This window comes from Juglans microcarpa x Juglans regia, chromosome 2S (genome assembly GCF_004785595.1).
Source record: "Juglans microcarpa x Juglans regia isolate MS1-56 chromosome 2S, Jm3101_v1.0, whole genome shotgun sequence".
In the NCBI taxonomy this organism is placed as follows: Eukaryota; Viridiplantae; Streptophyta; class Magnoliopsida; order Fagales; family Juglandaceae; genus Juglans; species Juglans microcarpa x Juglans regia.
In genome coordinates, this window is record NC_054597.1 from 7,146,388 (window position 1) to 7,170,038 (window position 23,651).

The 23,651-nt window shown below is 34.6% G+C and overlaps 3 protein-coding genes across 3 annotated transcripts; 1 reads left to right on the plus strand and 2 right to left on the minus strand.

Annotated features, from left to right (window-relative positions):
- Window positions 1-1,423: 1,423 nt before the first annotated feature.
- On the minus strand, window positions 1,424-3,636 carry LOC121251408. The gene is made up of 3 exons (XM_041150660.1): window positions 3,262-3,636; window positions 1,724-2,054; window positions 1,424-1,689 (listed from the first exon to the last, which is right to left on the minus strand). Exons 1-3 carry the CDS (start codon window positions 3,529-3,531, stop codon window positions 1,670-1,672), a joined length of 621 nt encoding a protein of 206 aa, XP_041006594.1. The 5' UTR covers window positions 3,532-3,636; the 3' UTR covers window positions 1,424-1,669.
- Window positions 3,637-9,592: 5,956 nt separating this feature from the next.
- On the plus strand, window positions 9,593-19,027 carry LOC121252522. The gene is made up of 7 exons (XM_041152219.1): window positions 9,593-9,952; window positions 11,732-11,761; window positions 12,780-12,872; window positions 14,063-14,204; window positions 17,990-18,299; window positions 18,435-18,489; window positions 18,833-19,027. Exons 1-7 carry the CDS (start codon window positions 9,812-9,814, stop codon window positions 18,905-18,907), a joined length of 846 nt encoding a protein of 281 aa, XP_041008153.1. The 5' UTR covers window positions 9,593-9,811; the 3' UTR covers window positions 18,908-19,027.
- Window positions 19,028-19,922: 895 nt separating this feature from the next.
- Window positions 19,923-20,963, minus strand: LOC121251557. Its single transcript, XM_041150832.1, has one exon. The coding sequence runs from the start codon at window positions 20,825-20,827 to the stop codon at window positions 20,249-20,251; it is 579 nt and encodes a 192-aa protein (XP_041006766.1). The 5' UTR covers window positions 20,828-20,963; the 3' UTR covers window positions 19,923-20,248.
- Window positions 20,964-23,651: the final 2,688 nt, after the last annotated feature.

A 23,651-nucleotide genomic window follows, 5' to 3' on the forward strand; every position in this document is an offset into this window, starting at 1 on the left:
ACTTGTCGAAAGAACATCAGTCTCACGAATCTCTCTCAAATCTTGAGTTATTAGTTGATCGAAAAGTGAAATAGTCGTGCTACTTAGATGAGATTTGTGTTGAAGTGAGAGAAGAACAACGTTGCAAAAATGGAGCTTGAAACATGTATGGGTAGAGAGCTTTAAACTAGAACTAGAGGCTGAAAGCTTGCAAACGGACGAAAGAACAAGGAGAACACAGTTGGAATGGAGGTGGAAGAGAACACCATTGAAGAAATGACGAAAGAACCAAAGGGGCGGGGGGAGAGAACAGAGCTGGAAAAAGGAAGGGGAAAAGAGAACATACAGCGTTGGGAGAGGAGTCTCCAAGCCCATTTTTTTACTTTTTCTCTTTAAATGGTTGAATAGACTCAGTTGGCCACGTATTGAACCAGTGTGTGGTGTGTGATATCACACCGGCTTAAGAATAGATTTTCTCTTTCTGACAATTTGTTGGATAGTAAGATGAGATGAGATGATTTTAGATGAAAGTTGAATAAAATATTGTTAAAATATTAATTTTTAATATTATTATTGTTTTGAGATTTAAAAAGTTAAATTATTTATTATATTTTGTTGAGAAATTTAAAAAAATTGTAATGATGAGATAAGATGAAACCGTTTCTGTATCCAAACAAGCCTTAAGTTTATTCTACAATTCGAAGAGAAATAAAAACAAAATAGATATTTTATTGTGTTAAATATGTAATAAAATCTATATATTATATATGTTTATCTTTCTTTAAATTATAGAAACATTTTAGAAGATAATAAAATCGTAGAAATCTAAATCCGTTTTTACTTGTCACGATGGACTCTTACGATTCTTATTTTGGATAGTTAGAGACGTACGTGGTGCCGTGTGCTTTGGAGATCCCCGTTATGTTGGGTTGGAAGCACCCTTTAAACAAAGATAAATATTTTAGCTATAAAAAAGTTTTTATAGAAATAAATTTATAAACGAATGTGACCTGATGTAGTACGTTATATTATAAAAATAATTTTAGTATAAAATTATATCAATTTATAAATTTAATTTAATGAAATTTGATTCTGTGTGTAACATTTCTCTTCCATAAATAGATAACTTAACTCGATCGTGTGTTGCTCATCTCAATTTGCATGCACACATCGGGCCAACATCTAAGTTTCCTGATCTCTTGTTGTGTAAGGTGTTTTATTACGAGCACTTGAGTGCAAAGAATATTTCATGACTAAAATAATTCTATTTGAATTCAAAAGTTTTTACATCACATCGTCTGCGTGATAGAATTTATTTTAAAATTTAAATTTTACAAATTAAATTATAGCACGCGGATAGTATATAGCGTAAATAAAAGTCTTCAAATAAATCCTAAGTTTCTCGAAGGATTTGCATGCACGAGATCATTTACGCACACTAAACTTTCAAAAATCATTTTCTATTTTAGATATATTGCAAGTGATGGCACAAGCAGATTTTAGGAAAGCGATCCAATTCAGGTTCTGGAAAAAAACATCTCTAAACAACGCCTCTAATCAAGTTGTTGCCATGCATGAACCATCTTTACTAGTGTTGCTGCAGCCACTTCTTATAGGCAGCCTTCCCTGTAGTACTCCTTAAATGTATATATTGCTTCTTAATCGCTTTATGCCTTGTATATATCTTCCATCATACGTTGGCTTTCTTTTAAGTACTCCCCTTTAAATTCTTCTGCTTTCTTTTCTTCAGATGTATCATCCTTGTAGGCTTCTGTACCTACTGCAGTTTCAATCGGTCTCTGTGTTTCGGCCTTCGCATGAGCACTGGGAACATCCAAGGTTTTGGTCTCGACAGCTGGTGTAGGTTCAACTACTTCCTCTGTTTCAACCTTCCTTGGAGCATCATCAACAATATCCGCATGATGCTTTCCATCAATTTTGGTATCTGCAGCTGGTGCGGTTTCAGTCGTTAATTCCTTTGTTTTGGCATTCTCAGAAGCATCAACAACGTCCGAGGCAGCGGTCAATTCAGGTGGAGTTTCAGGCTTTTGAGCAGCAAAATCTGGGACAGGGGTCTGTTCATCCCGAATTCCAGATTTTTCAATACAATATATATTAGCATTAAATAAAAAGCCATGAATTATTCCATGAGAGGCCGATAATTAAAGAAAATGTCATCAATAATCAGTTGTGATATATTAATTAGGCATTAAAAATTCTTCAAGTGCATGGATCAACAACCAAAACGGCCAACCTTTTTCTTATACCAAATTAACCAAAGTACGTACAACAGTCCAGATTTTATTGATTTTTGTAATTTTATTAGTAAACGAGTAGGACATCATCCCGTTCAACTATTCATGCTTAGATTTTAATGGTACTCACAATGATGGTGCGAGTAAAGATAAGGATTACAGATCAAAGGTCCCTCGCTTTCTCTCAAGGGGACATGAAGACATGACAACATGCAAGGCTTTGAAAAAGGCAGACAGGTCTCATATTGGTTGGCCTTTCACGTAGGTTAACGTAGACCGTATGCACGAACTTCGTAAAGATACGGCAGAAACAGGCCCAAAGGAAATCGTCCAAAGGCTGCTGGTGGTGGACCTTGAGCACTAGCTAGGACGACACGCTTGTTTGTCGTGAAGTGAAATATGTGATGCAAAGTCGAATGATATTATACCCTATACCGATTCTCTACCGCTAATGACTCTTAACTAAAGCAACCAAAACTAGAGTACCGATCGCGCTTCTCGCATCGAAACAAAGAATCAGAGACGACAAACTTGATCAACTGCCAAAAACTTGGCTAAATGTTTTAGAAAGAAAAAACTTCGAACACTTTGTTTTATATTTCTCAATGAGATTTTCCATTTCCGGGACTCTAGCTAGTAGCTAGTATAAAAGATCTAGCAAGGAAAGATATATATGTTCGCAACGATTTCATCTCGCTAGTATTCTCATGCATGCTTTCCTTTATTTTCTTAGCAAGCCGCAGCCAAAGGGAACCAGACAGATGAAACTCAATGAATGATCGACGAGAGGTAGGTAAATAAAGTAGCAAGTCCGAAGGCAACAACAAATCGTGTTTTCCAGAACAAAAGCCAGAGAAACAGAAACCAGACGAGAGCGCAAAATCGTCAAAAACGAAAGTGGGTTTCTTAATACTTGCAGAAGCAACAAAAACATTACCAAAAACGTAAACCGGATTAGAACTTCCTTTATTTGTTGAACTTTGAGTGAAAGGAAAATAAGTAAAGGAAAAAGCAAAACAATGATTACCTCCTTGAACAAGTGGCTGAGGGAACGGCGCTTTCTCTCTTGCTCGTCGACCCTGTCATCATCGACAATCTCCCTGATCTTATCATGACCATCTAATTCCTTCTTCTTATCAGTATTATCGGCCTCGGTAACGCTAAAAACAAAGACATGAGGCGGCTGATCCTTCTCGGTCTTAGCAAGCACGTCGGCGGCACCGGCTTTCTCCTCCTTCTCAGGCCCCGGAGCCTGCGCCTCCTTCAAGACCTTCGGCTTAGTCGCACACCCACCCATCTCTCTCGATATTCCTTCCTAGAAGGCCAAGAAAGAGCGCTTTTTATAAGGAAAGAATTCGGCTGTTGAGATCGAGTTCCGACATTTGTTCTGGGAAAAGAAATAAGGGAAACGACGAACATAATTTTATACAATCATCATCGTACAAAGTCGCAAACCCACATAATAATATTATTATCATTATTAATAATAAAAAAAAACGAATGCTTACTATTTATTTTTATCTCAATTTCATTTTATTACGTAAATATTACATTTTTGATCTCTTTAAATCATTTCTTATTTTCTCAAGAAAATTTCAAAAATTAGTGGACAATGTCATCCAATTATATTATGATACAAAAAATGTTATTGTTACTTTAGAGAATATATTTAAATTGCTTAAATTTTTTTTTATCAAACTCTATAACTAAATTTGAAAAAAGAAAAACATATAAAGTATATTTATATCTTGATAAATATGATCGTGACGAGATAAAATACAGCAGGCCTAAAAGGGTTCTCAAGGTCCAACCCATCAAGAGGCCATCACTAGAAGACAAATGAAGAGAGAGGAAAATTGGACAAAGAAGGATAAGGGGTGAGGGTGTCAGAGGCAAAAAAGTGTTAGGAGAAAGTAGGAAAAGGAAAGACGGTCAAACACGCAAAGCAGACATCCCTCACTACTACCGAGACGCACGCGTGAAGAGGGTCAGATAAAATGAACAAACACATACGACTTGAGGGACTTTTTTTTGGGTTCTTCTTCAATTTTTTCTTCAACCTCTAGACAGAGAGTTTCAGGGAGAGCATCTTTTTCAGTAAATAGATCTTCAGCTCTCATTGTACAGTAAAAAATGAGAGATTGTAACAAGCACATTATAGTGTAATCTCTCATTCCCAAAACTCATGAATATAGACTTAGTGTCAAATCACGTAAATCTGTGAATCAATCTCTTTTTATTTTTTTTGTATTTAAATATTATTTACTGTCATAGACGTACGTACGGATATTGTACAGCCGCACTGGATTACCATCGAGGGCTCCACACCTCACCGATCGAGGCCCGCACACCTTTGCGCATCCGGAAATTGATTTTTTTTCCTTTCGAACTATAGTACCCTTTTTTTACGTTAACAATTATGAAATTTACTTTGTGTAATTTGGATACACAATGAGATATTTATATAATTTGCCTTTTGGGGTGGTGGCAGTGAATCATGAGTCGTGAGGAAATGTTAAATCATGGGAAAAGGTGGGAACTTTGTGTTGAAGGTAATGTGAACGCAAAAAAAGGAAGCTGAGGGGAGTTGCATGTCCCAGTTTTGGCAAGATTGTCGGGTGGATTTGGTGGGTTGTGTATGTCCTGCATGTCTGGTTTTTGTGACGTGAGTTTGGATGTTTTCGGTTAGTGGGAGTACTATGTGCTATTGATCTCGTGTTAAAAGACAACCATATATGCACATCTTTTATGGGTGACACGATTATGACTTAAAAATGGAGAATATTAAAGAAAGTCGGATTATTACTCTATTGATGCAGTCTTTGGGCTGCGAAATATCATTCATGCTTGCTGATATCTGAATTAATGCGTATAAATTAAGGAGGTCGATCGAGATTAATGTATGATGTCCCTATAATTACATGATCGTGTTGGCCATTACTATTAACTATCTATCACACGATCTTGTTCCTAATTTCTTATTTCTTCTGATCATCTCCATACATGATGCTTCCACGTACACATTCTTATTTAATTAGCATTAATTCTTCCCTTTGCTTATTAGTTCTATCAACCTAATGCAATGGTTTTTCTTTTATTATTAATTGTTTTGAGTAAGCTGGGGATTTTGGTCGAGCCACCACACCAAGAGTGAGCTACATGCAATAATTAAAGAGCAATTCTACATACAACCGTGAAATACGTAAACTCTGCGTAATTGTTTTAAAAAATAATGAGGTCCACTATTAAAAAATTAATTTTTTTTATGTGGATCTCATGTTTTATTCACTTTTTTCAAAGTGATTACACTATGATTACACAATTCACAGTTGTAAATATATTTTTTTCATAATTAAAATTATGAAGAAAAAGTAACTACTTCGCCAAATCTTACAAAAAAACAAAAACAAAACACAACAAAACAAAACAAAATGATTTGATAAATATTGGTACTGTCACCGATATACTATATATCCATATTTGTTGATATGTTGGATTAAAAATAAATTTACGAACCTAAAGTACTTGAATAAAATCAATATCTGCATGCCGTGTTAGCAATATTTGCATTGTGCATTCTAAGTCAAATTTCAAGTAGAAGTAAATTACGATAAACTTATAAAGAGTTTCATTAATGGCTATAAGTTTAGGAAATCACGGCTATATGATTACCCCTTTTTTAAAAAAAATAAATAAATTGATTACCCAATTGCACCAAACATTACTCGATCGTGAGAATCCTCGATCCCATATTTATTATTGTACGATCAAAATAAAAAGAGTGATTTAGGTTTCGTTTAGTTATCAAACTCACCTCAACTCATCTCAACTCATCATTACAATTTTTTTAAATTTCAATACAAAATATAATAAACAATTCAACTTTTTTAAATTTCAAAATAATAATAATATTAAAAAATAATATTCTAATAATATTTTATCATCACAACTCAACTCAACTCAACTTACTTCAACATCCACACACACCCTTAGAATACTATTAATCATGTAAGGAATACAAATAGCTCAAAATCAATCACGTCCAAGACGTTGGACTGCAGTTCCATTTCTAGGATCTTCTATGATCTTATGTTAGTATTGGTTTGACAACACAATTGTTCTTAAATATTTTTAGATATTCCCATATATTTTATTAGAGAGGGTAAAATAGTTCAGTCCAAAAGTCCGAGATCCCACAATCCAAAGGGAGGCCCATCGATCTAGCAAAGTGAATATGACGGCCTTTGGTGGGTTTGTCCCACCAAGTGAGAGGCCTGTTTGGCCCGGCCAAATACTAATGAGACGCCGACAGAGGTTGACAGGAGTGACATATACCGACCTATCAGCTGTCTTGAATCATCACCATCACATGACTACCGAAAAACGTGTAGGAGAAGCTATAATCACCATTCACCTGAGAAAAGGAAGGTGGGCGCCGCCAAGACAGGCTGATGAGGCACAAACTCTACAAGTCCTTAGGTAACAGCTGCTAGGAAGCGTGCGAGAGAGGTAACCATGACTACTACACCGAGGAAGGAAATGTGGGCATTGTCACAAAAGGTTGAGAGGCAACCGAAATGGTGGTCGTAAAGCAGTGGACGTGGGAATGTGTGCCGAAAGAACAACCATGGCTCTTCCCAGAGAGAGAGAGAGAGAGAGACTCGTCGGACCTAATTGAGGAGGTGCCGAAACGTGAGTCAGAGCTCACGCCGTATTAATTATTTTCCTTAGGACATCACGTCCCCTAAACTAATTCACGTGCATGAGGCCTAAGGTACGATGAGACAGCTTCTTGGGATGAAAGCAATAAAACTCCAAACTACCTAATATAAAAGCCTAATCAAGGTATGATAAAAACATGAAATTTTAAAGAAAAGTAAACACTTCCTAAAAATGAAAATTGAGTTAAGCATCGAAGGGTCCCCTCACTACCCCCGAGCTCCCTTCTTTACTTGTATGTTTGCAAGTCCCTTGGTCCACCTCCCAGCTGTTCGAGGAGTTCTCCTGATACGTACGAAACACGTCTAAAATATTCATTTTCAAACATTACTCAAATATAAAACACTTTTAATTTCAAATCTTCAAATTTTTGATCTAATAATTACAATTTTTCAAAACTATCATAGAAAACACAAAAAATAATACTACTTTAAAAAAAAAAAATTCAAAACAAAAAAAATTTGAAAAACTTAATATTTAAAAAACCATCTTTTAACTTTATAATATTTGTATTCAACTTTTTTTTTTCTCATTTCTCAAAATCTAATAAAACATCTTAACTCAAATTATTTCACTATTATTCTAAAGTATATTGAGATATTTTAAGTATCCGCCTTAATGTCTCCATTCTAGTTGCGAAAGTAGACTTGTCCCTTTATTTTTTATTTTTTATTATTTGTTGTTTTAATATGATTGCTATTACCAAAATTCTTTGGATCAATTGGTAACACTTTGATTTTTCGCTAAGAGAAACAAGAAAACAAGGATCGAATCTCCTTCCCTGTATTTCAAAAAAAAAAAAAAAGTGGTTGCTATTAATCTAAACAATAAAAGTCAAATTTATTAAGGGAGTAGAATGGGGATGCCAAGTGAAATGTGAAAACAATTATAACCTTGGAATACCTTGATTATCATATTTGTCTAACTGATTTATTGGTCTTTGTTTTTAAACTTTATCATCTCTAATCAGTATCTGATGTATGATATTGTAAATAAATTTTTATACAAGTGATTAACCTATTAAGTGATTAAGCTTCTTTTATTTTTATAAATGAAATGAGATGATATGAGATGAGTTGAGTTGAGATGAAAGTTAAAAATTGAATAAAATATTATTAGAATATATTTTTTTAATATTATTTTTATTTTGAAATTTGAAAAAGTTAAATTATTTATTTTATTTTGGGTACAAATTTGAGAAAATTGTAATGATTGGATAAGATGAGATGAGTTAAGAAGTGTCGTGAAAACAAATGAGGTAATTTATTTTGGGTACAAATTTGAGAAAATTGTAATGATTGGATAAGATGAGATGAGTTAAGAAGTGTCGTGAAAACAAATGAGGTAATTTATTTTGGGTACAAATTTGAGAAAATTGTAATGATTGGATAAGATGAGATGAGTTAAGAAGTGTCGTGAAAACAAATGAGGTAAAACAATGTTATTAAAAACAATACTGCTACAGGTACACGGCTTGGGTACCATTTGCGTAATCGGCGGTTGACGTGGCATTAAGCCGATATTATTAAAAAAAAAAAAACACAAACAAAAAACTCGATTTCGAACAAACAAATCAAAATGCTCTCAGTGCCAAATTTGTATTTTTCATCCATCCACATCGTCTGGTCCCATCCCCCATCGTTGCGTCGAACCCATCCTAGAAGAAGCTTCGTCGCTGCGCCATCAAACCCCATTGTGCAGTCGAACCCTCATCTATGCCGGTGGTCGATTTCTGTGTTAGAGAAAGTGACGTCATGCCGTCGTGGGTAGACTTGGGTTTATGCCTCTGTTTGATGCAATTTTTCTACTATTTGCCTCTGTTTGATACTGTTTTTGCTTCTATTTTTCTATATCTTTGATTATTTGAACAATGGGTAGACTGAATTTTGATTGTATTTTCTATTTTTTGCTATTTTCGCAGCTGCATTTCTTTACATAATTTCCTTTTTCCCCCTTTTGGCCGTGGGTTTTAAAGGGAATATAACTTGTAAGCAAAAATCCTTCTACTAAATATTAAAGTGAAAGGGGACAAACAATTTTTTTAGGTAGTACATTAAAAGCGAGAGCCACTTTTATTTGTGATGTTTTGCATGTACAAGCTAGTGCTTTTGAACTAAGTAAAAGGATGCATATAATATTGTGGGAGATTGGAGTGATCTATAGAGAGTTTATAGTCATAATAATCTGCAGAGAGCTAAGTAAAAGGATGCAAATGTTATACTGGTGAGGTGAAACTGAGTGGTGTAGTTCGAGTTTAAGAACTGCATAATCAAAAGGAAATGAAATGGATATTCGAGTTTCAGGGAGGCCAAAAGACGAAAGGGTATTCGAGTTTCAAAACGCCAAAAGCATACCGTTTTAATAATCTCACGTGGAACCAAGGGTACGCAAGGGTACCCCTCCCGTCCCGCTATTAAAAATGATAACATTTAGAATAAAGAGTAACATTCAACTTAATATTTGAATAGCATTCCCCTTCTTCAACCAAATCCATTGTAGTATCAAACACTACTGCCCAAAACTTAAAAAGAAGAAAGGGTTCACATTGGAGAGAGAGACTGGGCCATTTGCACATTCTAAGCCCAGGCCCAATAGTCTCTGGACTGTGGTGAGAGACCCAGCAGCGAGAAAAGAAGACAAAAAAACAGAAGCGAAGGGGGCAGGGACGCAGAGAGCAGAGCCTTTCCCGATACCTCAAGCAAGGCACCAAAAGGTAGCCATGAAAATAGCCTAATAAGTCGTTTGCTTGAGGATCAGCGCTTCCTTCTGCGGGAAAATAGGCTAACAAGTTCTTCGAGCAGAGAGTAATAGAAAAAAAATTGTTTGATAGCAAGTGTTTTTCTTCAATTTTGACCGGCATGCAATTTCAGATACCCAGATGGCGGAACTTTTCCATGATAAAAATTTCTTTGATTTCATCAACTTCACTGGAATCCCATTTCGCTTCGTTTCATTCAACACCCACTTCATGTCAGAAGTGGAAGAACAAGTGGAAGTCTGTGAGTTTATCGTTTCTCTCTCTTCATATTCCGTTTCAAAAGCTTTATTTCTTTGGTTGTTTTTTGATTGTGTAATGCTGTTTTGCGTATGCATATGAGTTGTTCTGTTTATTGTTATATTTTCCGGCATGCAATTCTGCTTTGCATTTGAATTATTTGCATACGAAATGGATCCATTTCCATAGTATATTTAGTAAGAAATTTTATTTTATAATGCTAGGAGTTTAGATGGTGTACGCTCCTGGATTTTTTATAGTGCAAAGCTCTTATGGAAAAAATTCTTTAAAGTGCTGAGTTATATTACACATAAATCAATTGGCAGTACAAACCTTATTTGGGATAGTTCATTGGCATTTTGGAAGCACTTACTTTATTTTTGAAAACAAGATCCAATTATAATCTTGTTATTAGCATACGGTTTCAAAATTCGTCCCGAGCTTCCATTATAAGGTTATTAATTTTTTAAACCAATACAACATTACAAATAAAAATGGATATTCAAAAGAAAGGGGTGGGGGCCCTAACAAATCACCATAATAATTATTATATTAAAGAAAAGAAAATATTTAGGCGCATATATCGTATTTAGGCGTTCTTTTGTATACCTCTTGTGTACATAGCTATGCCTATTCTATTCGTATCAATAAAATTTACCTCTTATCAAAAAAAAAAAAAAAAAGAAATGGGGAAATGGAGTCAAACGAGCTTGTTTGGTCCTCCTATATTTGAAGGTGGTTGCTGAGGCAGTTTATTAGATGGATGGATTGCTTTGCTGCAGTAGGATCTTGAAACAGGAAGTTGTGTGCCACTATTGATTGTGTTGAGGTAGTCATTGAAGATCACCGCTCCCACATCCTTGGACATGGGAGCACGAACAAATGTTAGCTTTCGAAAAAAGAGAAGACGAATCCCATGTTTTGATGAAATAAGCTTCACTGTCGCAAAATGAAGTGGCGCATGGCAGAACAAAAGGTGGAGAAAACGGTGGTGGGGTGTGTGCCGCATGGACGCAAAAAAAGTGCAGATATAGTTTCAATCATCCAAGGGAAGAAGTGGAAGAGGAGAAAGAGGAAAGAGTAAGGGGGAGAAGAAGGGAAAAGGGGGAGGAAAGGATGGGAAGAACCAGACCACCTCCCCTCTCCTCAGAAAGCCAATCACAGAAAGTTTCTCTGGCTAGATTTAAAGAAGACATTGGGGAAGATCCATTATAAGGCTATTTGCATCCATTATTTTTAGTCTTGCCTTACGCCATAAGTATTGACAAAATATCAGGCTTAGTTTCTTTTTTCTTGTTTGGATATGTTATTTGGTTTCTCAATTTCATCACATTTTTAGCTTAATTTAGCGGAATGGTTTCATGATTGGCCTAGATGTCAGACAGAGATTTGCTTTTGGCATTTCTTAGATATTCAACATGAACGTAGTTCAACACATGTAAAACAGATTAGTTTTGGCATTCATTTAGTTCCTACATTCGCTTATTTTTCATCCATTTGATATCTTCCCAAGCACATAGGCTTCCAAATATAATAGTTCTCCTGTATTAAAACTAATTGGAGAGGAGCTCAGTCATCCTTCAAACTATTTTTTCAGTAAATGCTTGCCGCTATCAGCTGTTGGTAATTGATTAATGGTGAACACACTCACCATGTACACCCACGTGCGCCATATACTTACATATGTACACACTCACGTGCACACCTATAATTACATATCTTAGATATCAATAAATTTATTTTCACAATCTTTAAAGAATTGATAGGAAAAATGCTTTTGCAGGGTATAAACGAAAGCCAGGATCCTACCAAGGTAAGCAAGTCTGTATTTATTAAGTTGAATTTTACCTGTTACAGAATAGACCAGATAAACTTGGCACGGTACAATAGCCTTTTTTGTGTTATTTTGCTATTTATTTAGTTTTTATTAGAAAGCTTTTATATTACGGATTTATTCAATCTAAGACCTGAGATATCAACAACATGGGGGGCGTTTGCCCGTACATGTGTGTGAGTTGGTTTACCTATCAAAAGAAGGAACTGCGTGTACATATATGTGTATGCAGCTAACATTCAACCCTAATATGAATTTGACTTAACTATTAACACCAAAGTAAAGAACTTTTAAATCTAAAATTTTTTTGATGAATAAATCTAAAACTTTTTTATTTTTATTTTTTTATAAGTTGAATAAATTTAAAACTTAATTGCATGGTAATACCTATGGATGAAAATGACCGCTCTAGGTAGAAATCTGAAAATTGCAAAAATACCTGACTTGTAAAATTGAGAAAACTAAACCAGCCGCTTGATCTCTGCATTGACTTATCACCATAGTCATCAAGCGCATGCTCCATCTTGACTTGGAACGAAATAGATCTTCGTCATTTTCGATTAGTAGCAAAAGGTTAATGGAGGATATTGTAAGTTGACTGCATTGACCAGAAAATCCTACATTTAAAAGTAAACCTTGTAAGTTGACTGTTATAGCTATCTGGTGCTGCATAGATGCATGAGACCTTCATCACTCTAGTTGGCTGTAAAACTGAATTTATATCAAAGGTGCTGAATGCTAATCTCTTATAGACGGAAATAGCAAGTGTATATTACTCAGCTTTTATGTCAATTTCAGTTGCCAGTGTTAGTTTCCATCCTTATAGACGGAAAAAATTTATCTTTTCTTTGTGAGAGCTACAAATGTAATCTTAAATCAATTTATTGCTTCCACCACTTCCTTTGGTTTTCTCTTATTATTATTAGTATTTTTTTTTTTCAAAAAATTATGTGCTTTTCTGGATTCCAAGCTTCTCACACCAAGTATATTCAATCAGAGTCAAATCAGATATGCAGTACGTCAAAAGCGTGCTGACACAAAGAGAGCTCTAAAAGACCTCCTCTTTAAAAGTGGGTCCTCAAAGGTCCAGGTACACTTTCTTTATCCTGAATGCTTGATGAAACATCATATTATTATAACATGGCATAAGCAATGGAAGATATATGCACACATATCTGTGTGTGTGTGTAATGGTTGTGTGCAATTTTTGCTTGTTGAACCTAATTCATTTGGAAGTTACATTTAGAATGTGTCTTCAATGTGGTTAATCTACTTTGATTGGGAGTATTTTAGTCTTTGGGTTTCAGTTTTCGCTCAAATTTGATCTTGGTAGTAAGCAGGATGCTTAGCTTATTATAATGCACTGGCTTGATCAGGCAAAGCAAGATGCATTATTAATGTATTTGTGCCTTTTCTTTTCCATATGTACGTAACAAAGATATATTAAAAGAGGCATGGGGCACAAGCTTTGTCATGAATTTAGTTTGAGCTTTCTCAACTAGAAACAAAAGTCATGGAACTCTCTTGACCTTGTCAAGACTTTCAGCTTGTTCGTTGCCATTGGTTGAAATAATGTATTGGAGGCTTATGCACCCACTGGCTCCATTGTTTGCATTGGGCCACTGAAACTGGAATCAATCAGTAGTACATCCCGTGCTTGATTGGCGAAGGAAAACCACCCACTGGCTCCATTGTTTGCATTTGGCCACTGAAAAAGATAGCTATCATCCTACTTATCAAAAAAAAAAAAAAAAAGATAGCTATCATCCCAAAAGTGATGGCAGCAATTTCACATTTCCAGGAAAGGTGCTTCTCATGTATACTACCTGTGTACCTGGGCGTTGCCTATTTCTATGAATAAAATTTCTTAATTACCTATAAAAACAAAAATACATTTCCATGAAAACTTGTAATGTTTCTATTCTATTTATTGGGGTGATTCTTCTAATTATTGCAATGGCCTCTCTCTCATGACTAGGATTTTAAAGTGTACATGCTGTGTAAAGCATAATGATGCCCTTAACTTACAAGAAGTTTTTAAACACTTTCTTTAACCGATCAAAAAAATTTCTAAACAAACCTTTCACTGTTTTATAATCTTAAATAAAATGTTTTTTTCTTCATCAGCTAAATAATGCTTATCCACTACTTTCACGAAGCAGAATCTTTGCCTACAAGCTTCTAATGATTTTTTTTCTCTTATTCTATGGCTTTCTTGTCAAAATTGTGGGTGAGCTTTTTCGGGAATTGACCCAAGCTTTGCCTTAATATTTTACCTAGGACGAAGAGAGGATGTTGAGAGTTCAAATGGGAACACAATGGTTTGCAAAGCAGGAGGCTCATCCAAATAGCTCTGATAAGAGAGGTCGATCAAAGTCTTCTGCTCACCGAGCTGACAAAATCCACAACCAGAAACTTAAACGTGAGCTTTTTTACCCCTATCTCATACATTAGTTCCCTTTTATTTCTTTATTTTTTGTTCCATAATTAATTTGTTTTGATCAATTTGCCTATTCTTGAGTTTTTGCTTGAAATATTTGGTGTGTGTTTGGTTAATGAAATTTTGAGAATGTTTGAGATTTTTTTTTTTGAAAAATAATGAGTTGTGTTTTTTATTATATTGTGAAGGCAAAGAGAGAAAATTGAATAATTTTTATGAAATATGTTTTGTATTGGGATTTGTGAAAGTGGATGGGTAGATTTGAGAAGTTGTTTGAATATAAGTTTTGGAAAAAGCTATGCTTACTGTTGGGAGCTCCAGCTGGTAATTTTTTAGTTTTTTTTTTTTAACTTCATGATTAAGTAAGTGTTTTTTAATAATGTTGTGAATTTTTTTATTTTTTAAAAAATATTTAAAGATGTTAAAAAATTCGTGTAAAAAAAAAAGCAAAACAATAAAAAAGCACAAAATGCATTAGCGGGAGCTCCCAGTGGTGGGCTTAGACCCACCCATAAGTTTTTGTAAAAGTGGTTTTGGTTTTTGTGTTTTCGACTTTTCACTGAAATATAGGCAAATGATTTAATGAAAGTTGAAACAGAATTTTTTTTAAAAGATTGAAAGGTGTTTGTGTAACACCCCCTTCCCGTAGGCTAGGTGTGTCACGTGTTTTTCATAAAATAAACCCGGCAATAGATCCCATAATTTCATAATTTAAAAACTGAAATTTATTAAGCGGAAAAACGTCTAATAAAACTGTCTTCCAAAACATTAATGAAATAAATTGAATAAATTCATGTCATAAAAACATGTTTTATTTTAGAAAGTCTGAACTTAAAATAAATGCTCATTCTACTCCTGGCCTGCCTGCTCGTAATCATCATCTTCACCTGGGTGGTTAAAAAAACATGAAAACAAACTAAAATGAGTCGAAGACTCAGCAAGAAATCTACCACAACGTAAACGTAATAAACATAAGATTTTTATAAAAACTTTCATGCTGAGCTTAAAATTCATGACTGTTCATACTGATGCTTATGCTATGTATGACTGTTTTAACTTACTGATCTGACTGATTTATCTGATTTAACTGATTTATCTGACTGGCCAACACACTTAACCCTGTGTGCAAGGTTGTGCACCGGCCCCACATCCCGCGGCCGCAAGGGGAGCCGCTGATAGTATTCTGGCATACTATGGTGGACCACGACTGAGTTCGTGGCTTGCACATCCACCCTGAACTGAACTGCATTGGTACCATGCATCTGAATGGCCATCTTATTAACTGATCTGAACTTATCTTACACTTAAAATTAAGATGGCTTACGTGTCTTATACACATGAGATGCATGACATACTACATACATAATCATAAATTCTGAATTTAAACATGATGCGGAATGACATGTTCGTATGCTATGCTAGATGACATGCTTGCATATGACATGAGCGGTTCATAAATAGTGGCTATCAATGAACTGGCTTGGATAATACATACATATAAGCTAACTGTGATGATCCTAATTTATGATCAAATTTACTTACCTCGCTGTGCTTCTTCCTGAATATCACTTCGTAACTCGACACCTATACAAAATAATAACTATCACTAAATTGGTTTGGAAACACATACTAATATCTTACTTAATTAAATCTACAATCTAAAAGATAGTGTTAAACAATTCAATAAATCCTGGTATCTAAATTACTTAAAATACTTATTTATAATTTAGATGAATACTCAAACTATTTCAAAATAATTCATAAACTTAAATTCTTAAACTAAGTTTTATTTAATTAAAAAAAATTCACATCGTAGAACATAATCAAATAAATATTCTGTTTATCACTAAAACAATGAATACTGATATCTTAAATTATTTACAATACTAATAGCATATTCTTACTTTCAAAATATAACTTAGTATAATACTTGAGATATAATCAATTCTATTAAAGATAAGTCATAAAAACTTAAATTCTTAAAATAGGTTTCCTTTCTTATAATTAACATAATTAAACAAAGAATCGAATAAATAATAATATCATTTAAATATTCTTAACATATTAATTTTATTAAAATCTTACTAAATTGATAAAGGAAAAATTAACTAAAATATTAGACTTAAAAGTATACTTTAAAAATATATTTCCAATTCTTTAAACACTTTCTTGTAAAATGAGCTCATGACTAATATATTTATTTAATAAAATAAACTCAACTTCAATACAATGACATATTAATATTCATAAATTAACATACATTTAAACAATAAGTTATAAATGTAATCGTACTTAAAAACACTGAAGATACTATGGGAAAGGGTTACAAAGGGTATAAAAGTAATCTCCTTTAAACACTTGCACTGAGTGAAAATAAACCTAAAAAGCAACTAATACGTTATGTAGAGAAACAGAGGCAACGGGAGACGCGTGCGAGGCAGAGGACTCACCGAGAGAGAGGCTGACGTGCGGCGGTTCTGGGTTGCTGGCGGGGGTCACGGCGGCGCGACAGGGGGCTCGTCTGAGGTGGTGGGACGCCGAAGGAAAATGAACCATGCGGCAGTGCAACCGAGAGAGAGAGAGAGAGAGAGAGAGAGAGAGAGTGATGTTTACCGAGAGGAAAAGAGTGAGGCAAGGGTGGCGGACGGCGGTAGGCTACCCGGAAGGGAGTGGGTGCGACGGGGCTAGGACGGTCGGCAGTTTCTGTCACCGTGGGTGGTGCTCCGATGTCCCTTGAAGTGGTTGGTGACGGCAGTAGAAGTATACGGCCAAAGAGCCACTGCCGATGTCTTCTGTGGTGGTTGGCGGCGTGCCCTGGTGGTTCTCGCGGTCATGCATGGTCTGCGTAGTGGAGTCGCTGCGGTGGCTCCGTCGTCGAGTCGTGGCCTTTCATGGTTGTTGCTGACGATGCTCTGTTCGATGGGTGCAAAACAGGGCTGCTTTCGTGCATGAGGGGCATGTGCATGGCAGCGTGATGCATGGCAGTTTTTCTGTGGGGTCTTGACGTGGAGGAACTGTCGGGGAGGGTGCTGTGTAGTGGCTGAGTGCGTGGATCTGGTTTGTGGTGCATTTAATAAGAGGCTTCGTGAGCTTTTATAGAGGAAAAACTATGGTAGGGTTTTCTCATACGAGTTCGTCTCCTAATAGGATTCGAATTTATCAATTTAAGGGATAAGGATGAGTGTGAGGTTGTTGCTAACGGGTTGGGATAGGAAGAAATGATATTTAAAATTCAAACAAAACTCTATAATATTATAAAATAATAATAATAATAATAATAATAATATGAAAACATCCTAATTTTTGGGTCGGGTTGTTACAGTTTGTATTGAAGTTTTTTGTTTTTGAAAAATTTTGGAAATTTGTGCAAACCAAACAAGGCTGCATTTCCTATATTTCTTTATCCACATCCCAGCACATAGGGCAAAGTGACAAAATAATCCTCAAGATATATTTCCAATTTCAGTAGAAGTCACTGTTATGCATGTATGGCATGCGAAGTTGGATGAAGTCATGGTCGAGGTTGAAAAGCTCAAACTTCGTAGTCAGTACTAAAAATGGTGTGGTTATTGCAAGAGTTAAAGAATCACTAACGAAGTGAGGGATGTAAAGGATATCTTGTCTTGAGCTGAAAGTTGTCTTAATGTAAAAATGTAGAATATTTAAGATGTAAAAGCTCAGGGTGCTTAATAGTTGGAAACTGTCATGATTTTGTTATCTGTAATGCTCTTGACAGACTTCATGCTTCCTTTTTACAACATTTTCAGGTAAGTTGAGACAAAAGAGGTTCTCTGAGGACTTCGATAAGGATCCTGAGCCAATCTTTAGAGCAACATTTGGAAACAGATGGTATACGTGGTCATTTAACTCAGGGCAGGAATCTTCTTTCCAGAATTCAACATCTGGATTCGAGTGGAGAGAGGATTCCAGCTGTAAAAACAGTAGAACTAGAAGATGGGAAACCCTGGGTGACACTGAGTCTGATGATGATTCATGCTCTGTAGGATCGCGTACCGACAGAACTATTCTTGGTCTGCCTCCAACAGGCCATTTAAAGATTGAAGATGTTAAATATGCGTGAGTGATCTAGGGCATTTAAGTACTCTTCGATATACTACATACATATATACATAGCACATATACGTCTATACAATATACATTTATCTTGCTAAATTCTCGACTGCCACTTTATGTTTGGCACTTTCCTTGCAGTTTCCGTTTGTCAGCTTTGAAATGGCATCCTGACAAGCATCAAGGTCCTTCACAGGTCAGTAATATTAGGTTTCTCTGATCTCTCCGCCAAATCTGCTACTAAAGTTTCTTGGATGTCCTGTGGTAAAAAATTATGTGTCGAGTCTTAGAAGATGCTAGACATCTTTACTGATTAAATATCTCGGTGGCATGCTAAATTATTTTTTGGGTGATGGGGGTGGCAAGGATTGGGTATTTGCAATGTATGTGGACCAGCGTACCTCCATGAAATTGCACAAAGAACCCAGATTTACAATTTTCCCTCAATTAAATGGATAAAACCCAATTTCTTGTGTGGACATGTTACTGCTGAACTGTAGGATTTATAAGTCTTACAAGAGAGATTTGGATGATTGCAGGCAATGGCTGAAGAGAAATTCAAACTGTGTGCTAGTGCTTACAGGTCGCTGTGTAGTGCCCTCTCCCCAGCTTAGTTTGTAGGGTTTTGGTTCAAATGTATTCAATTCCCTTACATGATTGTTCCTTTTTTTTTAATCACATTGAATTATATGATTATTCTCAATAATGTCTCCTCTTGAAATTGAGTTCTCAATAATGAGCACGGGATCGAGATTTACTTTGCAGGGGTGAGTCCGAAGGGTCCTGCCATGGAGAGGTTCCCCCAAAAAAAAAAAAAAAAAAATCATAAACCAAAAGCATCCAATTACAGATTAACGCTGGATCAGCAGTCAGCTTAGGTTATAACCTCTGCATTTTGATTTCAAATTTGGATTATGTTCTTTTTAGCGAACCCCAACCATTGGCTGTAGTTGTTCTTTGCAAACAATCTGAGATTTCAGACCAACCCGTGGCCTATTTTTCTCATCCCTTCTTCTAGTTTATAATTCCTTTTTCTTTTTCCGAAATTAAGCAATAATTCTTTCTCATCCGCTTGGCCTCATTTTAATCTCATTATTCCCCTTTGCCACTTATTAATGGTCACCAATTTCTGTGAAGAGATATGTAAATAATACGAAGCTTAAAAACCAGAGAGAGAGAGAGAGAGAGAGAGAGAGTGTATGAAGATTCCTTTGCCATGGTCAGTGATAGCAACGGTATAGATTTCTACGTTCCCTTCTCAAAACAAACCAAGTACGCATATTTGCAATGCCCTTGTAAATAATAATAGGTATCTTAACACACACACACACAAAAAAAAAAAAAAAAAAAAAAAAAGGAAGAAGAAGAAACAAACACAAAATAAATAAAAAAAGATGCGCCCAAAATTCAAGATTCTAATGTATTTGTCAACTAATGAAAAGATAATATTTTTGTAACTCTTTGGCTCTTTGCAGCAGAAAAGTTATTTCAATTTCCAAAGTATATGGGGGTGGATGCGATCAGGGTTTATTCTGCGTGGAGGGATCCGAAAATCCCTGTCTTTGAAAGGTTTCCGACATTAAAAACAAAAAAAAAAAAAAAAAAAAAAAAAAAAAAAACAAAAATTTCGAAGTATATGAATGTATATTTCCTCCAATAACAAAAAACAAAAAAATTAAAGAACCCCCCACGAAATTTTCCGCAAGAAAGGAAGCATCAATCTCATTCATGATTCATAAACCATCCAATCAACTATCAACTCACTATCAAACAGTTTTCCAGTTGAAGAAGTTTGAATTTATGCACCTGATTCAATCAACCTTCTGTTTTTTAAAATCCTTACACAGGTAGCTAATAGATTCAGTCAAACCCAGCTGCTAGGAAAATGAAGTAGCATTGAAATTGAAATTGAATCCAATCTGAGAAATTTCCTAAAGACACAAAAGAGAGAACAGCTAAAAACAAAGGACGACAACAGAGGATGAGACCATAAAACCATAGATCAACATCAAGAACCCAAAATGCAAAGCCCAGTTCCTCTTAAACTTACCAAAGTAACTCTCCGGAGGCTCCTGGTAATGAATCTCAAAGTCACCGTCACAAGCCCCATCGAACTGCTCGCCCCCAGTGGCACTCATTTTCACCTTCATCTCCCTGAGTTTCTCGGTGGCCATTCCAAGAGTGAGCTTGTGGCAGCGCCTCTGGTACTTGAACCCGTTGATGCACTTGAGGGTCTGGGCCACGGAGACGTAGAAGATGAGGTGGGAGAGGGAGAGGAAAGTGATGGGGATCCAGCAATGGCGGCACTGGAGGCGAGGGGACTGAGCCTGTGCAAGGAAGACGAGACCCAAGAAGATGAAGAAGAGCTGGAAGAGCTTGTGGAGCTCCTTCTTTTGGAGGTCTATGGAGCCCTTCTTCTCCAGAGTCTTCTCGAAATGGAGCTGGACTATGGTGTTTATGGCCTGGAGGGCTGTCTCTTTCGGAATTGCTTGAGGAATGTGGTGGGTTTCGTGGTACGGTTCGCATTCCGCCATTGACGACACAGGAGAGAGAGAGAGAGAGAGAGGGGGGGTTTGGAGAGGGAGGGGTTAGACTTGAGAGTGACAAGGACGGAGTTTGACTCGAATCTAGTGTTTCTTGTTCTGATGTCGACTTGTCTAAGGATTTTCCAACTTTACCAGAACGGAAGTGAAAAGACAGTAATTTTTTTTTTTTTTTTTTTTTAAGCATTGAACTGATTTTATCACAGGTATGTCCAAAATTTAGTTAAAATTATATGTTTTACGTAAAATCAAAACTATTCAAGATATAATTCTACGTTAAATTAATTAAAATAATAATATTTTTTATATTTTACAACTACACTAATCATATATTAATTATTAATTTAATAACCTAATATTTTGCCTAACCTAATAGCAAGAAAATGAGCAATGTCTCAATATCTAGTTGGTGCATTATGTATATTTTTATAATAAAATAATTCTTTTGAAGATGAACAATATATTTCTAAATTTGAAAAAAAAATTTGATGCTACTATAACTCATATGTGAATTTCTTCATTTTGACTATTCTAATACAGATCATTTTATTGATATTTAGTCAAATTTTAAAGAGAATATTTGTTTGACATTTAGACTTTTAGCCAAATTTGAGAGATGCCTGACATTTTACTCTTACCTTCTTTTTATTTTTGCGGGCATTGTAGCGATTGTTGATGGTTGTAAAACGACAGAACCGATCTGTTAATCGGAGGTTCTTTATTATTTATTCGGTACAAGAGTTTTGTTGAACTTGTTTATGAGCAAAATTAAATCAAACTTAGATGCAGTAATATCATATAAAATATATATATGGGATATATTTAACTGTATGATATATAAATAATAGATAAAATTCTTTTTATTGTAAAGTAGATATAACGTATTATATTAATATATAAATTTTCTTCAGTAAAATTTGTATGTATACCTAATACTTGTCTAAATGATATTCATTTTTAGTGGATATTGGGTTGGATTATACTATATATATACATGCAGTTTATGCATTGTCTTATCATATTTCCAACTTTTGCACACGTGGGGTGTGGACTGTCAAAAGGAAAGCTGTATTAAATTACAAAGCCAAGGGTTGTCTCCTAGTCGTCCTATGTATGGCATGAAGGATCACTTGCTACAACCTGATAATCATCCCCAACTTGGTCTTTCTTATCTACCTGAACGTCATCGGAATTCACTCCCACCACCCCCACTGTCGATTCCCTTTGCCGCTTCCTCTGCTACTCTTCTTGTCCCCTCTTCATAATATGCATGAAAAAGCTCCTCTTCAGCCTGCTTTCTTTTACTCTCATGAAGTATTTAAGTTAAGCTGATAGGTAAAAGTAAATTTTATTATTTATTTTATATTTTAATATTCTTATTTATGTGTGCGTCAGACTCTTTCTTAATAGATGATTCAACATATAAAATATTTAATTAAATAGAGTAGAGTGTAGAGTCATGATTCACTCAGAATCTCTACTCTAATATCATGTAAAATTACTATTTATCTCAAAAGTCTAAACTGATAAAAAAATGTAGATTTTATTATTTAATTTATATCTTATTCAGTGGCAGCGCTTTAGGCCATCAAGCAAATTATCTTGTAAGATATTATCCCTTATATTGCCAAGTTAAGTTTCTCAATCAATATTATTTATCTCTAATAACATACTAAACCATCATTTATGTGATGAAAATGCATCACACGCCGATAAATGTGACCAAAATCATGATTCAATATTGAACTTCGAGTGTCCAAAACGTAAAAAAAAAATTTACATTTTTTTTTATAAACATATTATATTATTTATCCAATGGTTATATTATTATATTATTTAATATAATTATTATTTTGAGATTTAAAAAAGTTGAATTGTTTATTATATTTTTTAAAAAAAAATTATAATAATAAGATGAGATAAATTGAAGTGAATTTAGGCCCCGTTTGTTTTCAAAAAACATCTCATCTGATCTCATCTGATCTCAGCTCATCATTACAATTTTTTCAAATCTCTACACAAAATAAAATAAATAATTTAACTTTTTTAAATCTTAAAATAAAAATAATATTAAAAAATATATTCTAATAATATTTTATTCAACTTTTTAACTTTAATCTCAATTCATCTTATCTCATCTCATTTTATCTTTGAAAATAAACTAGTCCTGAATCCAAATAAATCCTTAATATTAATTTATTTTAATAATATATAAAGTGCGGATGGAGGAGATTGTGTTGGGTTTGCTTCAAAGTCGGCCTGGGAGATTGTTTTGCTTTAAATTTTAGATATGAAAATTAGGAAAATGAATTTAGAAATTGTCGCGATCTGATGTTTTATATCATAATTTTACAACTTGATGATTATATTAAATTGATTTATTTTGTAAATTTATTTTGATAAAATCATTTTTCTTATTGATATTATAATAATAATTATTTTTTGATCTATTATGAATTTCTATTCAAACTTTAAAGTTCTAAATTTTTGGTGAATTTAAAGATAAAATAAATAGGATAAATGATTGTTGGTTGGATGCGGCTACTATACCGCCCTATGTTAACCGCTCGGCATACTATTCAGTCTAAATTTGTTTTTATTTTATATTTTTTTAATATTTTTAAAAAATAAAAAAAAATATTAATATATTTAAAATTATTTCTTTAATCATTAACTAATAAAAAAATTTACTAAACGGTCAAATAGAGCTGTACAAATAGGTGGATAAAATAGTATTTCTCTTGTTGGTTATAATGTGGTACTGTTGGGCCCGTGGAATTGGATGCATTGCAGGCCACCCATTAGAATCGAATTT